General features: G+C 42.8%; 1 protein-coding gene across 3 annotated transcripts in view; it reads right to left on the bottom strand.

Annotated features, from left to right (window-relative positions):
- Window positions 1-4003: 4003 nt before the first annotated feature.
- Window positions 4004-16230, bottom strand: part of LOC106809345 (centrosomal protein of 295 kDa-like) — a 94855-nt gene continuing 82628 nt past the window's right edge. For 2 of the 3 annotated variants that reach the window (XM_014812406.1, XM_014812407.1), the window contains 2 exons: window positions 14250-14443; window positions 4004-6397 (listed from right to left, as the gene is read on the bottom strand). In XM_014812406.1, coding sequence (XP_014667892.1) covers window positions 5202-6397; window positions 14250-14443 — 1390 coding nt within the window. In that variant the 3' untranslated portion in view covers window positions 4004-5201. The remainder of the gene's footprint in view (window positions 6398-14249; window positions 14444-16230) is intronic. The other variant, XM_014812408.1, reaches the window with a different exon arrangement.

Here is a 16230-nt window from a genome sequence, read left to right as displayed (position 1 = left end):
ACGACGACGACGACGACGAGCACATGGAGACCGAGCGGGAGAGCTGGGACCAGTGAAGCGACGGCTGCACAACCAACGACGGTGACGAGAATGAGGACACGGACCACGGACAATGGACCACGGATTAGTTAAGGATTATTTAAATTAGTTAAGTTTTTGGTAATGGGGATATATATGTGAAAAAACAAACAAAAAAAACAACATTTTTATAAAAGGAAAACCAAATAAAACAAACGGGTAAAACCACTAAACGTGCAACATTAACCTTCAAGTTCTTCGCGATAAGAGGATCGCTCAGAACTTCCTTGGGGAGGGGGACTAGTGTAATGAAGAGAATATTGGCAGAAAAAGGGAAAGTTAATTAAAAGGAAAAAGTCATTAAGGACAGTGGAAAACTACCGGCTAGCCTAAGCTAGAGAATGTCCGGCAGGTCTTAGCAAAGCAATTAATCTTAGGGACGATTAGGATTAGTCGTGCTACGATGGTCAGTCAGATAGAACGGTCACTCTGACCAACCTAAAGCATTCCATTAAAACGCTCTGAAAACTCGCCGTCCAGGGGCGTAGCGAGGGCCAATGCTGACGTCAGATAGCGGGCTAATGATCTCAAAAAGAGAATAAATACCGTCGTACTGGACTCTAGAAGTAGTTCCCGTACGGCAGCGTCTCGTAAGTATTAATAGGTCTATTGTATGAGTGCTCATCGTATTTGTGTCTCTCTCTCTTTAAACTATTTTGAAGCATTGTATTTTGTTTATTTACGTTGCTACCCTCTGTTTTTCATACACATCCACTCTGTTGGTTGTTCTGTGAGAAACACGTTAGTACGAAAACATACTCTGTACGTGAGAGAGACGGAGCACTTTAGCTAAGGATACGTAGACCATTGATACATTTGTAACTAACCATCTGTAGACACGCAGGCAAGGCGTGCACTGTATTACGTTTTATCTAACACGACGAAACCCCTGTATGTTTGTTGCATTTAATTGGTGACTGAAGTAAATAGATATATATATATTGTTGTACGTACATGTCTGGTTTGTCTATCATTCTATGCTAACCTCAGGGTAATTAATCTATAATTACCCGCACCAAGCAGGACCTGTGGTTTTAGAACATCGCATGGTATATACACTATACGTCACGCACACGCACACACACACACACCTGAGCATACACGTATATACGACACGAGAAACGAATCACTACACAATCCATAAGCTTGCTGGACGAGTTTAAGAGTCTAGGCAGGAAAAACTATTGAAATGAACGTAGCAAGCATATGGCTAAATTAGGTGACCTATTCTTCTGTCATCTAGGGCCGATTTCTAGGCTGTCATTTCTATCGCGTGCCGTTTCATTCAACACTCTACCCGCCGAAAAAGACTAGGATCCATTCTTGTCAGTTTTTTTTAACATTTTAATTCGTTTGTGTTTTTTGGGTTTAAAAGTTATATTGAATTAGGTGTCTCAAGTTAGCAAGAGGTCAGGGAACCAGAAGGGCAGAACACTCGGGAAGGGCCGTTTCCAGCCATCTGGGGGGTTTGTAAAACCAAAAATTTTCTTGTACGCTCAGCGCCAACCGATGGTGGCGCTCCGCTCAGATAGTCGTGCCTACAACTTTGAAAATCCTGGCTACGCCCATGGCTATAGTACCATACGACAGTTGGCAGTACGTACCTACGTACGTACCTACGTACGTATGTCGTATTACGAGAGCCGAGACCCTCTAATAACTTTAAGATGAAGATGAAAAAATCAACATTTTACACCAAAGAATTGCAATTTAAGTGATAATTATGTTATATTACATGAGTAAAATGTGTTTTTCATGGAATATACCATCACGAGAAACGTACTTATCTACCGGATCATAAACCAAAACAACTTGGCGTTGTCTCTTCTGTTGACTCCCCTAAGGGGAAGTGATGTCACTCCGCCGCCCACACATATCCGTAGCCATCTCGGCACGCGCGAGTTTCATCCGCAAATGAAAAATGAAATGAATTTTTTTGTTTTTTTTTTGAGAAATGAAAATGAAAATGAATTTGAAATAAATAAAAATGGAAATGAATGTTGAAATGAAAATGGAATGGACATGAAATGAAATGAAAATAATTGAAATGAAAATGAAAATGAAAATGAAAATGAATTTGAAATGAAAATGAAAATGAAAATGAATTTGAAATGAAAATGAAAATGAAAATGAATTTGAAACGAAAATGAAAATGAATTTGAAATGAAAATGAGTTTGGAATGAAAATGAATTTGAAATGAAAATGAATTTGGAATAAAAATATCCGTAGCCATCTCGGCCACCATACTATGGCTATGTGTACGCGCGCGAGCTATCGAAAAGGTTAGCCAGCGCTATACTTTAATATTAGTGAGATATTTGTGCAATAACATTTATTTTAATTTGACAGACAGTATTCACTTGCGTACGTGTGAACGCTCAGACTCAAACCGGCCCGAGCCAAATCTAGCCCATTTGGCTCGAGCCAAACCATGACCGTGTGAACGCGACTATAGAGTAGTCAGTGGAGTTAGACTAGGGGTTGTTTTAGTAATAGTCTATCTAGACACAACGTCGAGCATTTTGTGTGGCCGCATTGATGTTACTGGGAATTGGATAAGCGTGTTTTAGGTTAGGCAGATTCTCGAGTCATTGTAAAATAGGGGTGCAGATCGAGCGTAGACATGGCGGGGGTTTTGGAAGGACAGAGATGTAGGAGTCGAGGAGTCTGGTTGTGGTCGCATGAGTAAGCACACACGCTCAGGCGCGTGTGCGTGTTTCTTTGTCTCTTTGTGCAAGATGGACACACTGTGTGCGAGCATATATTAAAGTTTATTCGGTTTACCACACAAGTTTGAATTCCTTCTATATCATTTATTCAACAAACGTAATTCAACATTACACTAGGATGGTAGGCTTATATCAGTTTGAATTCAATAATAATTTTGTACAATGTTAATTGTTTGGAGTGAATAGATTTAATCACTTGGAAAATAATTATTACTCATTTATACACTTAATAACATGAAATATTTACTTATGTAATTGTGTAAAAAAAGATGTTAGAATAATGATGGCTGGCTCAAACTTTGTTTCAAGTGATACAAGAATATATATTGTTCGAGCACTATACAGTATTCTAGTATCGTTTACAAACTTACAAATACAATCGTTTACAAATATCGCTTTAAATATCACCAAGAGCAAATAATACCCTAGTTTTATTAGCTCTTGAATTCATTCAGATGCATGATCATGATGCAAGGCATGATCACACCAGCAACTTATAAGAGAGGTTAGGTCGCAAACTATCACAAACAATCACAATCTCTCAAATTCCTTGGGAGTCAAGGAAATATATACCACTGCTTTGATTGCTGCGATATTAATCGCGGCTGCTTAACGATTAATTACATGTTACATGTTATGTGTATGTAAAAGACATTTACTATTAGGTTAGGTTACAAACTATCACAAAACAATCACAAATTCTAGAATCTCATGGGTGTCAAGGGCTGATAACAATTGCTTCACCGGAACTAACATGTAATCCGAAACCTATGCATTTAGATGTTTGCATGTACATACTAAAACTAGAATGATGGTCACAGAGGGGGACTAATAATACCCCCCACCCCGCGCCGGTTTTGAGCTGTTACGGTGCCTGTATGTTTATTAATTGTAGCGCGCACACACACACGCACGCACGCACGCCAGCACGCACACACGGAGGGAGGGAGAGAGAGAGAGAGAGAGAGAGAGAGAGAGAGAGAGAGAGAGAGAGAGAGATGGATTATAACCACATGTGGGGCCGTTATTTATATGTGCGCTTATCTGAAGGGAGGCGATTTTGGCAAACAGCTGGCACGAATTAACGGCCAGGGCATTTTATTGTATGCGAGTAGTGCTCATAGGGTCTATATGTCCCCCAGGGTACTGCCGGTACGTACCCTGGGTACGGTCCGGTATACCGGAACGTACCCTGGTCACTATTTGATATGGGGTACGTTCCCAGGGTACGTTCCGGCAGTACCCCAGGGGACATAGACCCTCTCAGCGCGAGTAGTGGCTCGGCAGTTATGTATGAAATAATCCATTAGATGGCATCAGCATGTCATATATAACCAAATGGGTTTATTTACGGAAAACGGCCATAAATCTTTCCTAAAATTTCGGACCAAAAAAATTCATTGCAGGTGCACAACTACTTTGGGTACTGATGTGTGAAATCCGTCCAGTACTTTTCGAGGAAATCTGCGCACAATTCTAGTGTAAGACGACCAGACAGACTGATTGATTCCAGTATACCCCCTAACTTCTTTGGCGGGTGGTATGAGGTTACATATTATATATATCTAACGTGCCCCGTTTGCAATGTCGACTCGCCATTATAAACCGACCTAAATCACCGATAAATCAACCTGCAATGTGTTTCGCTGTCCATCCAAGCTCGAGGTCTGACCCAATGGAAAGCAGTAGTAATCGTTCGTATGCGTAACAATCACTGTGCTGATTATCAGTCATCTATGACGTTCTCCACAATCGATCCTAACAATCTTCCAAACTCCTCGTCGATTCCTACCAAACACTACTCACCAACAATGAATTACTGCTCAACATATCGCACTCGCAAGTGTTCAGCACAACGCCCAACTGCTTAAACAAGCCCATACTGTTGCCCGCTGTCACATTGATAAGAATGTCTCCTCGAGTTCACCGTGCCCACCTTACGTGTTCATGTCACGGCTTGTCAGCTGTCTCTGCACTCTGACTCTGACCGATAATGCCCTCAGCATTATGCAAAACGACAGAATCAGAATGGAAATCGTAATAAGAGAAGACCCTCTCTGTAATGACATGTATTCTATGACTGACTGTCATCTATTTCCCTGCGTTAAGTTACCAATGTAGAGAGTCCTCTCATGAATGTGATATTAACTCTATGCTCACGCTGTTTATTTCATCATGCGGAGAAAATGGCAGTGCAGGCAAGCCTTCTCCAAAATCATTTAACTGCTGTATCTCAACTCTTCATTTGCTCTGCCACACAGACTGAGGTCATGCTTCCTAACTGATTATCCGTTTCTTCCTCACTCAATATAAGTGGATATTTCCTAGGTGTACACTCACTCGCGTTCCCATGAGGATCAGGATGAGGATAATTGCTTGTTCTAAACAGTACATTACCTGAGATGAGGTTCTTGAGCATCCGAGCTAATACTGGATTTAATGCTGGTAGAGACTAACTGGGAATTGCACTCTTTCTTTTCTGTTGATCCACCAGCCATAGCACTAGAAGTTATCATTTGTGGTATGCTGAATAACTTTCTAATGGTGTGCACATTCTCCTGAAGCAGCTGCATGCCGTTCTCAATGCTATGCTGAGATATATTGGAGTCGGTGATACTGCTTAGCCTATGTTGTGACACTTTATCAGATGACTGTGTATTAATGCTATTACTTAGCCCATGGAAGGATACAACATTTGACTGATTATCACTGATATGCGGGGTGGCAGCTGCAGCAAGCCAGTCAAGAAAGCTGGGCAGTGGTTTGCCATTCGCATAGCAAACAATACCACAATGTGGTTTCTTTGGAATGTAATTGGATATTGTACACATAAAACAATCACGACTCCCTAAAAGGTGGGGCTGTGATAACCTTTCAGCCGACTGTTTCTCATATAGTTCCACAGCTATGGGAGGTTTCAGCCCTCTTTGTTCAATGATCCTATTGCCATCACACGACTCTTGCTGTTGGCTGCTCATACCATGATGTAATAATCTGACCTTCTGCAGCCCCATGGCTATGAAATGCTGATTCCACTCCTCAACGTAACACATATAATCTTCCCTGAGGATATGCAGGAGAGCTATGTTATGCAGCGGTTGCTCTATTACTTGTGTGATGACTGGTTCTCGCTGTGGCAGCTCAATGGTGGTTGATGTGGCTAATTGTTGCAGACATAGAGGTGTGATGGATTCCTCATCTTCAAGTCCAGTATTGTTCGTTTCCATTATGGGAGTACATGATATCCTTGGGCGTTTTGTATGCTGTGCGCCAATGTCCTTCCCAGCCTTATTAGAGGGAATACATGTTATCGGCACCTCGCCAACATTTCCCACGGTTGAAATAGTATAACCCACTCCATTTTTGGATACTCCTTTATTTGCAAACATAACCCGCTCATGACACAATTGATGCGAATCAGGAGCATGGTCGCTAAAATAACACAGTTGAGAAAGGGATTTCTGTGAGACTGGTTGTTGCATGCATCTCACGTTCAATGGTACTGCCGCCTGCTGTTGCTGCTGCTGTCCTAGTAATGCATGTGAGGGCACCACAAAGTCCGCTTTAGTTTCATCACTCTTGTCAACTCCTGCAAAGAAAATCTGCATGATAACACAATAATGTTATCGTAATTACATATCAACAGACGAATCTTTGTAGTTTAACCACCAGCTTGCTTGTAGCAAGAAGAATAACATATGCTAGTTGTGGCAGAATATGCAATACAGTGCAGAGGTAGCAAGATGTCAATATCAATATCAATATTATGGAGAGAAAATTATGGAGAACAACTAAATACTAAACATGAGAGCGGCAACTCCGGAGCCCTTAGCACTGTAGGACTGTCACATGTAAAGAAATTCAAGGTAGACTGGGCAGTGAGTTGCACCAGAAATGCTGACAGGTTTCGTTTTCAGTTTCGATGTCTGGCGTAAGCTGGTGTTTTTCGGTGGGCAGTCAATCAGTTTTACATGGCCAGAGTGAAGGTGCAACAGTGTGGGCTCAGCAGTAATGAAGTTAATACACTGCATACTGCGTTGGAAGCAAGACGAAGAAAGGTGTTAATATACTGTATACTGTATTACAATCAATAATAAGGAAGAAGTTAATATAGTGACTACTGCATTAGAAGCAATCAAAATTAAGAAGTTAATATAGTGAATACTGCACTAAAAGTAAGACGAAGTTAATATAGGCTATACTGCATTACAACAAAGGAGAAGAAAGAACCAAGACGGAAACTCTGGGTTTATACCCACAACATATGGAGAGATAGCAACATCGCTGGCTATGTAGGAGAATGGTAGCAACGGCATTGCAAAATATATATGCTATATGTTGTTGTGGTACACGCAATTGTTCGTCGACTTGTTGGGTTCTATTGTTTATGACATTTTGGCATATCTCATTGACATTTTGTCATAAACAAGTTCTCATTCAATAGATTTACTTTACTCTCTGTTTTGGCAATTAATTGTTCGCGTTGCAAGACAATGTGTTGCCGTATAACGTACAAACTCCATCCCTTACTAAGCAGGGACGTATACATACGCCCCTGGACTCGTCCGTCTACAATTGTTCTTACAGGAACACAGGATGTGGTCACTATTTTCAGTTATTACGTAAGATGCTAATGGTAAATACGATGTCTCCATCTTCTAAGTAAACAAGGTACACATACAATGCGCGCTTAGCAACAGCAACTGCTTTGGCATGATACGCTTCTTTGCCTTTCACAGCTTTCCTCAGCAATGCGTTATATATAGCACATTTCACATGAGACGCGGTACTGCGCCTGCACCGTCATTGTATATGAGCGATCACCGTTAGCACGTGAAGTGACAACTACCAAAAGTAAAGGTGCAGTATACGATAATACGAACTAACAACCTGCTACGATCAACGAGCTGTTGGGCTCTACACACGTGGCACTGTGCGATAATGCTGCCCTATATCCTACTTGGACGCATATGTTTTGCGTAGTCAGGCACTCGTCACAAGCTTACGATGGGTCGAATAATAAGAATTTTTTCATTGCAGTTACTTGCATCTGAATCTGCATATATCGATGTAACTAATGAAATCCATAATAACAAAAAATATATATTAATATATAACTTTACAACTGTTTAGTTATATAAATTGTATATATATATTGTCATCTGAGCCTTAAGCGACTAGCTGTCCCTGATTTTTAAACGTGAAATGTGTTTCGCATTAACAATTGTAAATTTGTACACAAGCAGAAATACACACAACCACGCATACATTTTATGCAAAAAAAAAACACTCAGCGAAGCAGTCGAGTATGTTTTGGGTTTAGCACCAGTGCAGTACGACGCGCGCAGTTTATTCATTTTTTTCTAATCGCACGCATGATGCACAAAGGTAAAAACTTGTACGTAAAGCCGATACATGGCCTTGACACAGCCGACTAGTTTTTTTATAAGACAATCACTGGCATCCACTGATGTCTATATAATAACTGGATAGCGCTTAGCCTATCCACTGACCACGGTCAGTAATGAGTTACGTCACCGCGGAACTGCCGCCATCTTGCCACAATGCACCCCCAAATACTGAAATCTGCTAGTGTGCAACCATAACATTTCAATTGGTTAATGACGAAAGAGTTTATTTTATAATTGCATATATTGCATGAAAACAAACTTTGATAAACACACGACAGAATTGATATGTTTTTATAGATAGATATATACAGCGAGAGAAAGAGACAACAGATATGAGTCTATACATAGGGGTTTTGCATGTGACGTCATGTGTCACGTGAAGATTCTAGTTTGAGGAGGTCATGACATCTGATGACTTCACCTATTGGTGACCACATCTGTGTCTACATTGGCTAATGATGTGACAACGAGAGAAGTGGGAAGTCTAATGTCAGCATATCGGAGCGATATCACGAGTTTAAAATCCGTCGGACCGGAATAGTCTCGTTCCCTGTGAGTTTCAGTTGTCCTCCTATCAGTCACCTATCAACCACAGATTCATTTTTTATTTTTTTATTTTGCACTTTTCATTCATTTGTACAGATAATTTCAGATAGTAGTAAAAAGGGAGAGAAATAAATAATATTATAGAATCGATAGGTTTAAGGTGAATGTGCGTAGTGGTCAAAGTAGTAATAAGCTTTCGAGTTGACCACTACGAGGGGGGGACAGGGTGTTGGCGTCCTTCCCTCCCCCTAGTCCTCCCACCTCTCCCTCCCACCTAACTTTTTCCGCTTCGGAATACCTGTTAGCGCGTATTAAACTGCTCATAATTCGGGGCGTAAATCCAATACATTGCTATACTGACTGCAAACTACGAACATTTTCTCTACCTAGACAGCACCTAAGCCATAGGACGACTATCAACCTCACACCATAACCATCTTCTACTTTGACATGTACATCACCACAGAGATGCACTCCAAATCCTCCTTGGTAGACGAACAATGTCACAGATAATATTTATGCCTTTACATCACCATAGAGATTAAAAAATCTTAATATAACATATACATGCCACAAACAGGAAGTCTTTTCCCATAGGATTGTATCGATGTGTAGATTGGTCCTTAGCTCTTCTACTAATTTATCCCTTAGTAATGCCTCCTTCTTGTAGGCCGATCTTGTTAGACACCAGTGCTTGATGTTGTTTCCTCTGTTGGGGTCCGGCTTCTATCTGTTCTTATGGCCCTGGAATGATTTTGGTGCATCCCTTCTGATAGACGCGTGGTTGTGTGGGGTGCGTCCTTCTTGATGTGAATAATGGAACGCACTCTGCTCTTGCTTCCATTTGCTCTGGGGTTAGCGCGACTTGTTGGATTAGCGCTCATCTGTGCTTTCTTCCACATTTCCTCCCTCAAGCTCAAGGTTATGTTCGACAATAGTCCACATCCTGTCATCTTTATTTATATTTAAAATCTCATTCTCACCTCTGTCAAAAGCTGTGTCTACCTGTGCGCTGTCAGCTGATCTGGGATCGATAATCTGCCGAGAGGAAGGTTGACCGAAAGACAGCGGCGTTGTCAGACCCCGAATTTTTCCACTTTTGTCACCACTGCGAGACTCTCTGAATCACAATTGTGAAGCGATCGCTCCACGAGTTGGCTACCACACGCAACTCCACCTCACCACACTGGCGGGCTGGTCGTGGGATACCCGCTTTCGTTGTTTCGTCGTTGTTAAACGCTTGCATTCGAAAGTAGTGCACAAAGTAAGCAACAACCTCCCTAGGTATAAGAGTATTCTCATCGGTTGGCCTCATTACTCCAAGTGTTGTCGTTCTGGTAACTTCTCCGTCTTTCCAACCAGGAATACATCACAGCGGTTCAGCGCCCGTAGCCACCCTCTCTCACCTGGTCTTGGGGGTTCGTTCAGACTGTAATGGTGGCAACTTTTACTGTTTCTCGGCAGAGCGGTCTACTATTATTTTGTACCAGGTGGGGGTCTTATCCGTAACTCTATTTATTCGGCGAACGCGTTAGTATGGTTATCTTCTCCTCCCCGAATTTTTTTTAAATTACACCCCCTTATAGTCCGCTTTTCTCAGACGTTAGCAATTGGTCGTGTCGGCACTACCCTGCGACCTCCTGTACATCTGCCGCCTACTTCTGGTTGGAGAGTAATCTGGGGGTTGCGTGGCGTATCTTGAATAATCTGAACCCACGCTGCGGAATGATCCGAGAGCCAATGGCGCTGATCTTCTTTTTCTGTTATCGAGGTGGGTATATTGTGGAGACGGGTGTCGAGTCGGGTTCGTTCTGCTTTGGCTTTTGTGTTTTTGTTTTCTTTGTATGGTGTTTTTTTTTTCTGGGTGTATTCGAATTGTTTGTCTATGTGCTTGTGTGTTGTGTCCTGTGTTTGAGTGTGTTTGGGTCGGTGGCGGGTGGGGGGGGGTTGCATTCTTTTGGTTTCACGCCCTCGCCGCGACGAGTGGGAGATTTTGCAACTTATTGTACTACTATAAATGGGTTGAGCCAACCTGTAGGTGAGAATTCTTGCCAATTAAAAAAAAAAAATTTTATTTGTCTTTTGGCGTTGTTCTCGGGGGGGGGGGTGAGTAGTTCTGGTTTGTGTATTTTTTTGGTGCTGGGAGTCATTTAATCTTAAGCGCTTCGTGGTGTCCGTTTCCTGTGCTTGTCGGGTCTTATGCAGTGCGCGTAGCGTGTTTTCCGTTTCGAACTCCCGTGACTGAGCTCCTCCCACTGTCCCCCGGTCTACTTGGCCTGGGTATTGTCGTATTTGGTTGCCAGCCTCTTCGCCTGTACAAGGTTACTTTCGTGGCGGCGATGAGACCTGGTCCCTTATGTCGTTTCCTGTGTTCTGTGCCCTCGCTCCCGCCGCACATTCTGTTTGTCAGTTTCTTGACAACCTCTACCACATCCGGCCCTATCTATGTTTCGTGTGCTTTATTCTCCGAACAGTGGCTTCTGACGCATTAAAGAATGACGTGACTATCCATTTTACGGCGCGCGTCAGAATCTCGAGCATAACACTGACTCTTGTATACGTCGTCCGAGTCGTTGCGGTGTCTTGTGTCGGGTCTTACGTGCCCCTTGAAGATACTGTAGAGTTGCCTGAACAAAAGCCGCGTCCATAAATGTAGTTGAAGCAAACACCCGGTGATGCTAGCAGGCCCCAGTGAACTCTTAACGAACGCAGGCTGGGAATAACTCGGGGCTGTAGAAGTGAAATCGTGACTCAACCGTGGTAGCGATTTAACATATGCGATCATGATATGCAATCCTTACGGCACCCTTAAACGTTGTATACATCTCGGGTTCTACCTGCACTCTCGATCGCATTTTATTTAAAACCAATTCGGCCTTCGGCTGTTTGAAGTCTTCCATGGCGAATAATTCGGATGCAGAGAAGATACGTAGTCGGCATTATCTTATCTATCTATCTATATATATATATATACACCACGGCCATCATACACTTGCACACCGGGCTCCACACAACTACTCGCTACACCGCTGCAGGTCCCACGAGCCCGTGGTGTTACGCCTACTTCACCACCGCCCACCGATGTGCCTGGTCCTCCCCCTCCCACGTACCTGAATAGGCGTAATCAAAAAGTCGGAGGAAAAGTACAATCTAGATGATCTATAAATTATTGCCAATATACACGCAAACAGAAATCAAAATATATACATTACAATTAAACATTCATATGAACGTACAGTATATCTAGAACAACGACAATGACAATTGAGGGGCCCTTGTAATAAGTAATCGAAGAACAAGAAAGCCACCATTATAATATAATATATAATCTAATTTCTGAAGTGGCCTTCTTAAATAACATACACTTAATTTAATGACACATTGCTGTTGTCTACGTATAAAAAATAGTATATTATATTCATATATATCATATATATATGGAACATGCTAGGAACAAGAAATACAATTGAGGTAATAAGTAACGGAAGAACAAGAACCTAGCATTCTATCCAATTAAATATAAACTAATTTCTAATGGTCCTAATTTAACATACACTATATCTTATATCTGAACATTGTGCCTGTCAACGTAAAAACAAAAAAATTTATACATATTTATAACATATATATCACCTTGAATCGCTACCTCGGCACACTTCGCGACACTATCGCAGAATAGCAATCCGAGTGCGAGTTTTATACCAGTTACTGGACTCTGGGGCCGACACAGTGCTATGCAACCAGTTAGCTGCATGGAGCCGTCAGTAATGCGTGCGGAGCGTGATTCCCACGCGTCCCCTCGTCCGGCCACGACTGTCGGAGTGAAAATAATAGCTTCGTGGGCGAGTGAAGCCCCTAGAATGAAGTCTGCACTTCGTGCCCATTTGCGAGCGGCTACAATATAAATTGTGCGTCTTACAAATCTTTAAATCAAAGGTGGGTTCGCTTACGTCTTTATCCAAATTATGTGCTATGAAATACGCATTGGTGGGTAGCTGATTCGTGAAGCGGAGGGTCGTTCCTGTTTCTGACATCCCACGAGCCAGCCTCGACTCTTACTTATTATCAGGAAGGTCGGTCGCGGCGATCAGTAACAGCCATGCCCGCCTTGAGAAATCGTTTGGTCTGGGTCGTCCAGCGGCGCACACTGCGCGCGATGCGATGATGCGTATACGTTGCCGGCCTCGGCGCGGATATTGCCATTGACTGTACGGTGGGAGGGGGGGAGTGCAGGATCTTAAAAGTCACGTGACGTGCCTTGTGGTAAAGGCGGACACACCATGGCGCATGCCACTTGGGGGATGACCTGCACTTTTACGCCCTGTCTGATGGCATTCGGGCGAGTCGTGGACACACCATGGCGCATGCCATCGGTCGATACAACGGCCGTGATGGCATCGCGCAGTCGTCGACACACCAGGGCGATGCCATCGGGCGGATGGCATCGGCCGATGCCATCGCGACGGATTCTTGCCGCGCAGCGCGCAGGGCGCGCTTCGCTGGATTAACTGCTGAGTTGGCCTGAGCAATTGTAACGAATCGCGCCGATGGCCCATCGGGCGAGCGCGCGCAACACCAGGCGATGCTCACATCGGTCGGATATATAGTCAAAACGTTTTTGATCTGCTTACTGCTAATCGCATCGGCCGAGTGGCATCTGGCGGCGATTGTACGCGGATCACAATCCAGCGGGATTTTCATCGCACGATGCCAGTCGGCCGATGGCATTCGACCTGGTGTTGTGCCGGTCCCTTAACAAGTCAATAAAATCGGCGTGATATGATGGCGTTCATTTGATGGGGCCAAAGGCAGCCCCATGAGAATAAAAGTAAATTTAGATATGACATAATGAAAAACCCCGAACTTTCACGAGACCTTGACTTGACATTTTGAGAGAATAAAGTGTATTCAGACTGAATTACAATGTGTAGGTAAATCAATGTGTTTTTGCTGTTTTTTCACTATTGCTTGACAAGCCATTTTTGTTTTAAAATTGGGTTCGAGTACAGATCCGTTTAGGCGCGAGTTAACTTGCTACTCTCTACTTCTAACGCCTAGTATTGGCACCATCAACACTATCTGAATGATTTATCGTGCCAAGCTGCGGAGCGCCTAGTTGAGACTAAATAAAAATTTTCCTTTCCCTTGATTTTCTAAAGAAAAAAAAACCAAAAAAGCAAATTTTACTTAAAAAACTGCCCTGATGACCGATGTCGTTTAGGCAGTAATCAGAGACTTAAAGGAACATAGATTTTCGGCTGTCACCACTTCAGTGGGTAAGGCGTTCCACTCTGTAATAGACCTGGGAAAGAAGGAGCCTTTCCTGTAGTCACATCTGCAGGATGGGATTTGAAAAGAGTGCTCTGACATGTTCCTGGTGCTTCGAGTAGGTGGTATCAACCCCTGGTAAATTAACTTTTTGACTCACTCTTTTTTAAAGCTCTAACACTGAAGCAGTCAACTACTGTTAAACCATCACCAAACCTTGTTTGCTCATCCTGTTGCGTTCCAGCAGATTGTTACGGTAGTCACACACATTGGCAGCTGTACCAAGATAACGCATATCATGTCTGTGTGTCACCTCCTGCTGCATAGCTTTATTGCCAGACTCAACTTTCAAATCTGCTGTCATGGCATACAGTGGGCTGCTCCATCCTGTAATGCGCTGGTGTTCTTGTCTAAATGTAAGCAAATACCAGTTGTAGATCACATTGCTTGAAGCTGCAATTAAATTAAATCCTTGAAACCGATTAATGAGATCACGCTCATAAACAGGATTATACCGGTACATGTGAGTTAATACATAGGTGTGACAATTGATAATTTTAAAAGCGTAAATTATGCGACACACAATTCTGTAGTGTGCATCACGTTTCCCCACTGACTTGAATTAATTATGGAGATGCATGACCACAAATTGTTGAGGAATTTCAGTCAGTAAAAGTCATACCCCTCCAATACAAAGACATTGTTAATTCATGTAAACTTTGGCAAACATATACCAATTCATTAAATAAGTTCATTCGGTTGGTAGAATAATATAAATAACAAAGTTAATTTTTACTCAGCCGTGCTGGTTTGAAACGTACCGCTGACGTTTCGCCTCCTGTCAGGAAGCTTTCTCAAAGCAAACTGATGTTAATCAGTTTTGACCACCAGATGGTGTAGTGGAAACACACATCCACACACTCCTAAAGACAGAACAGACATGCACAACATTACGGACTGCGTCTATAAGATACCGTGTGCTATGTGTGAAAGAAGTTACATTGGAGAAACCGGCCGAAAATTTAAAACCCGCCTAAAAGAACACCAAAAGGACGTAGACACCGTAGCACCCAAATCGTTCACAAGGGCCCAACGAAAACAGTCGGCTACCGAAATCACCAAATCCGCGATCACTGATCATGTAGCGAAGGACAACCACACCATCGATTGGGAGAATTCGCAGATCATTGATCGCGAGCCTAACAAAATCAGGCGCTGGATCAAGGAGGCCATCTGGATCCGCAAGACCCCAAACATCAACCGGGACGAGGGGGGATACAGGCTTATTCACGTGTGGACTAAGCTATTGACCACCACACCATCTGGTGGTCAAAACTGATTAACATCAGTTTGCTTTGAGAAAGCTTCCTGACAGGAGGCGAAACGTCAGCGGTACGTTTCAAACCAGCACGGTTGAGTAAAAATTAACTTTGTTATTTACATATACCAATTATTTAAAAAATAGAACACATGAAAGGAACTTGTGTAGTAACAAGTAATAAAAAAAATTACTATCACGCGCATGTAGTAAGCGGGATGCACTAATTATGAAGGTACAGTAACAGTATTTTTTGCAAGTAAAAATAGACAAACCTACATATCCCAAGTAACTGTAACCCAGAATATTATTACTTTAATTATTAGTATGTCCTTAAATGTTAACCTAGTGCACATCGAGATAAATATCCAGTGGCGGATCTAGAGGGTGATTGGTGTGTGTGTGTGTGGGGGGGGGGGGTTCACCCAACAGCAGTTACAGGCCACACAGGTACCATGACTGACTGTCTTTGCCTAGTGTTTCACCCACATCCTTGCGGACTAGGTGGGCCTAATTTTGGTACGATCACTTTGTTGTCGCAGATCCAGCCTGTAAGGAGACTCGTTTGGAGTTCTGGCAGTAGGTGTTATTATTTGATGCTCACAATAGTCAGAGCACGCATAGTCAACGCAAGATACTTTTAGCAATAACTGGTTTTAATTACTTTCCAACCATGCGTGGCATACCATCGCGAACTGGGTCCTGGTAGGCCAGATTGTTTTTCCCACATCTTGATTCTTTTGGCAGAACACCACTCCCTCCGTGCCATCATTGATAGATTCAATACAACTTGTTTTGCCACTAGAGATTACTGTAAAGCACTCGCAAGAAGCTTGAACTCTGTGGCATCGCATGGTCATTGGAGCATGCAGACGGCCT

The sequence above is a fragment of the Priapulus caudatus genome, unplaced genomic scaffold (assembly GCF_000485595.1).
Source record: "Priapulus caudatus unplaced genomic scaffold, Priapulus_caudatus-5.0.1 Scaffold346, whole genome shotgun sequence".
Lineage (NCBI taxonomy): Eukaryota > Metazoa > Priapulida > Priapulimorpha > Priapulimorphida > Priapulidae > Priapulus > Priapulus caudatus.
The sequence above is the reverse complement of the archived record's forward strand: the minus strand, read 5'-3'. Positions and strand labels throughout refer to the sequence as shown.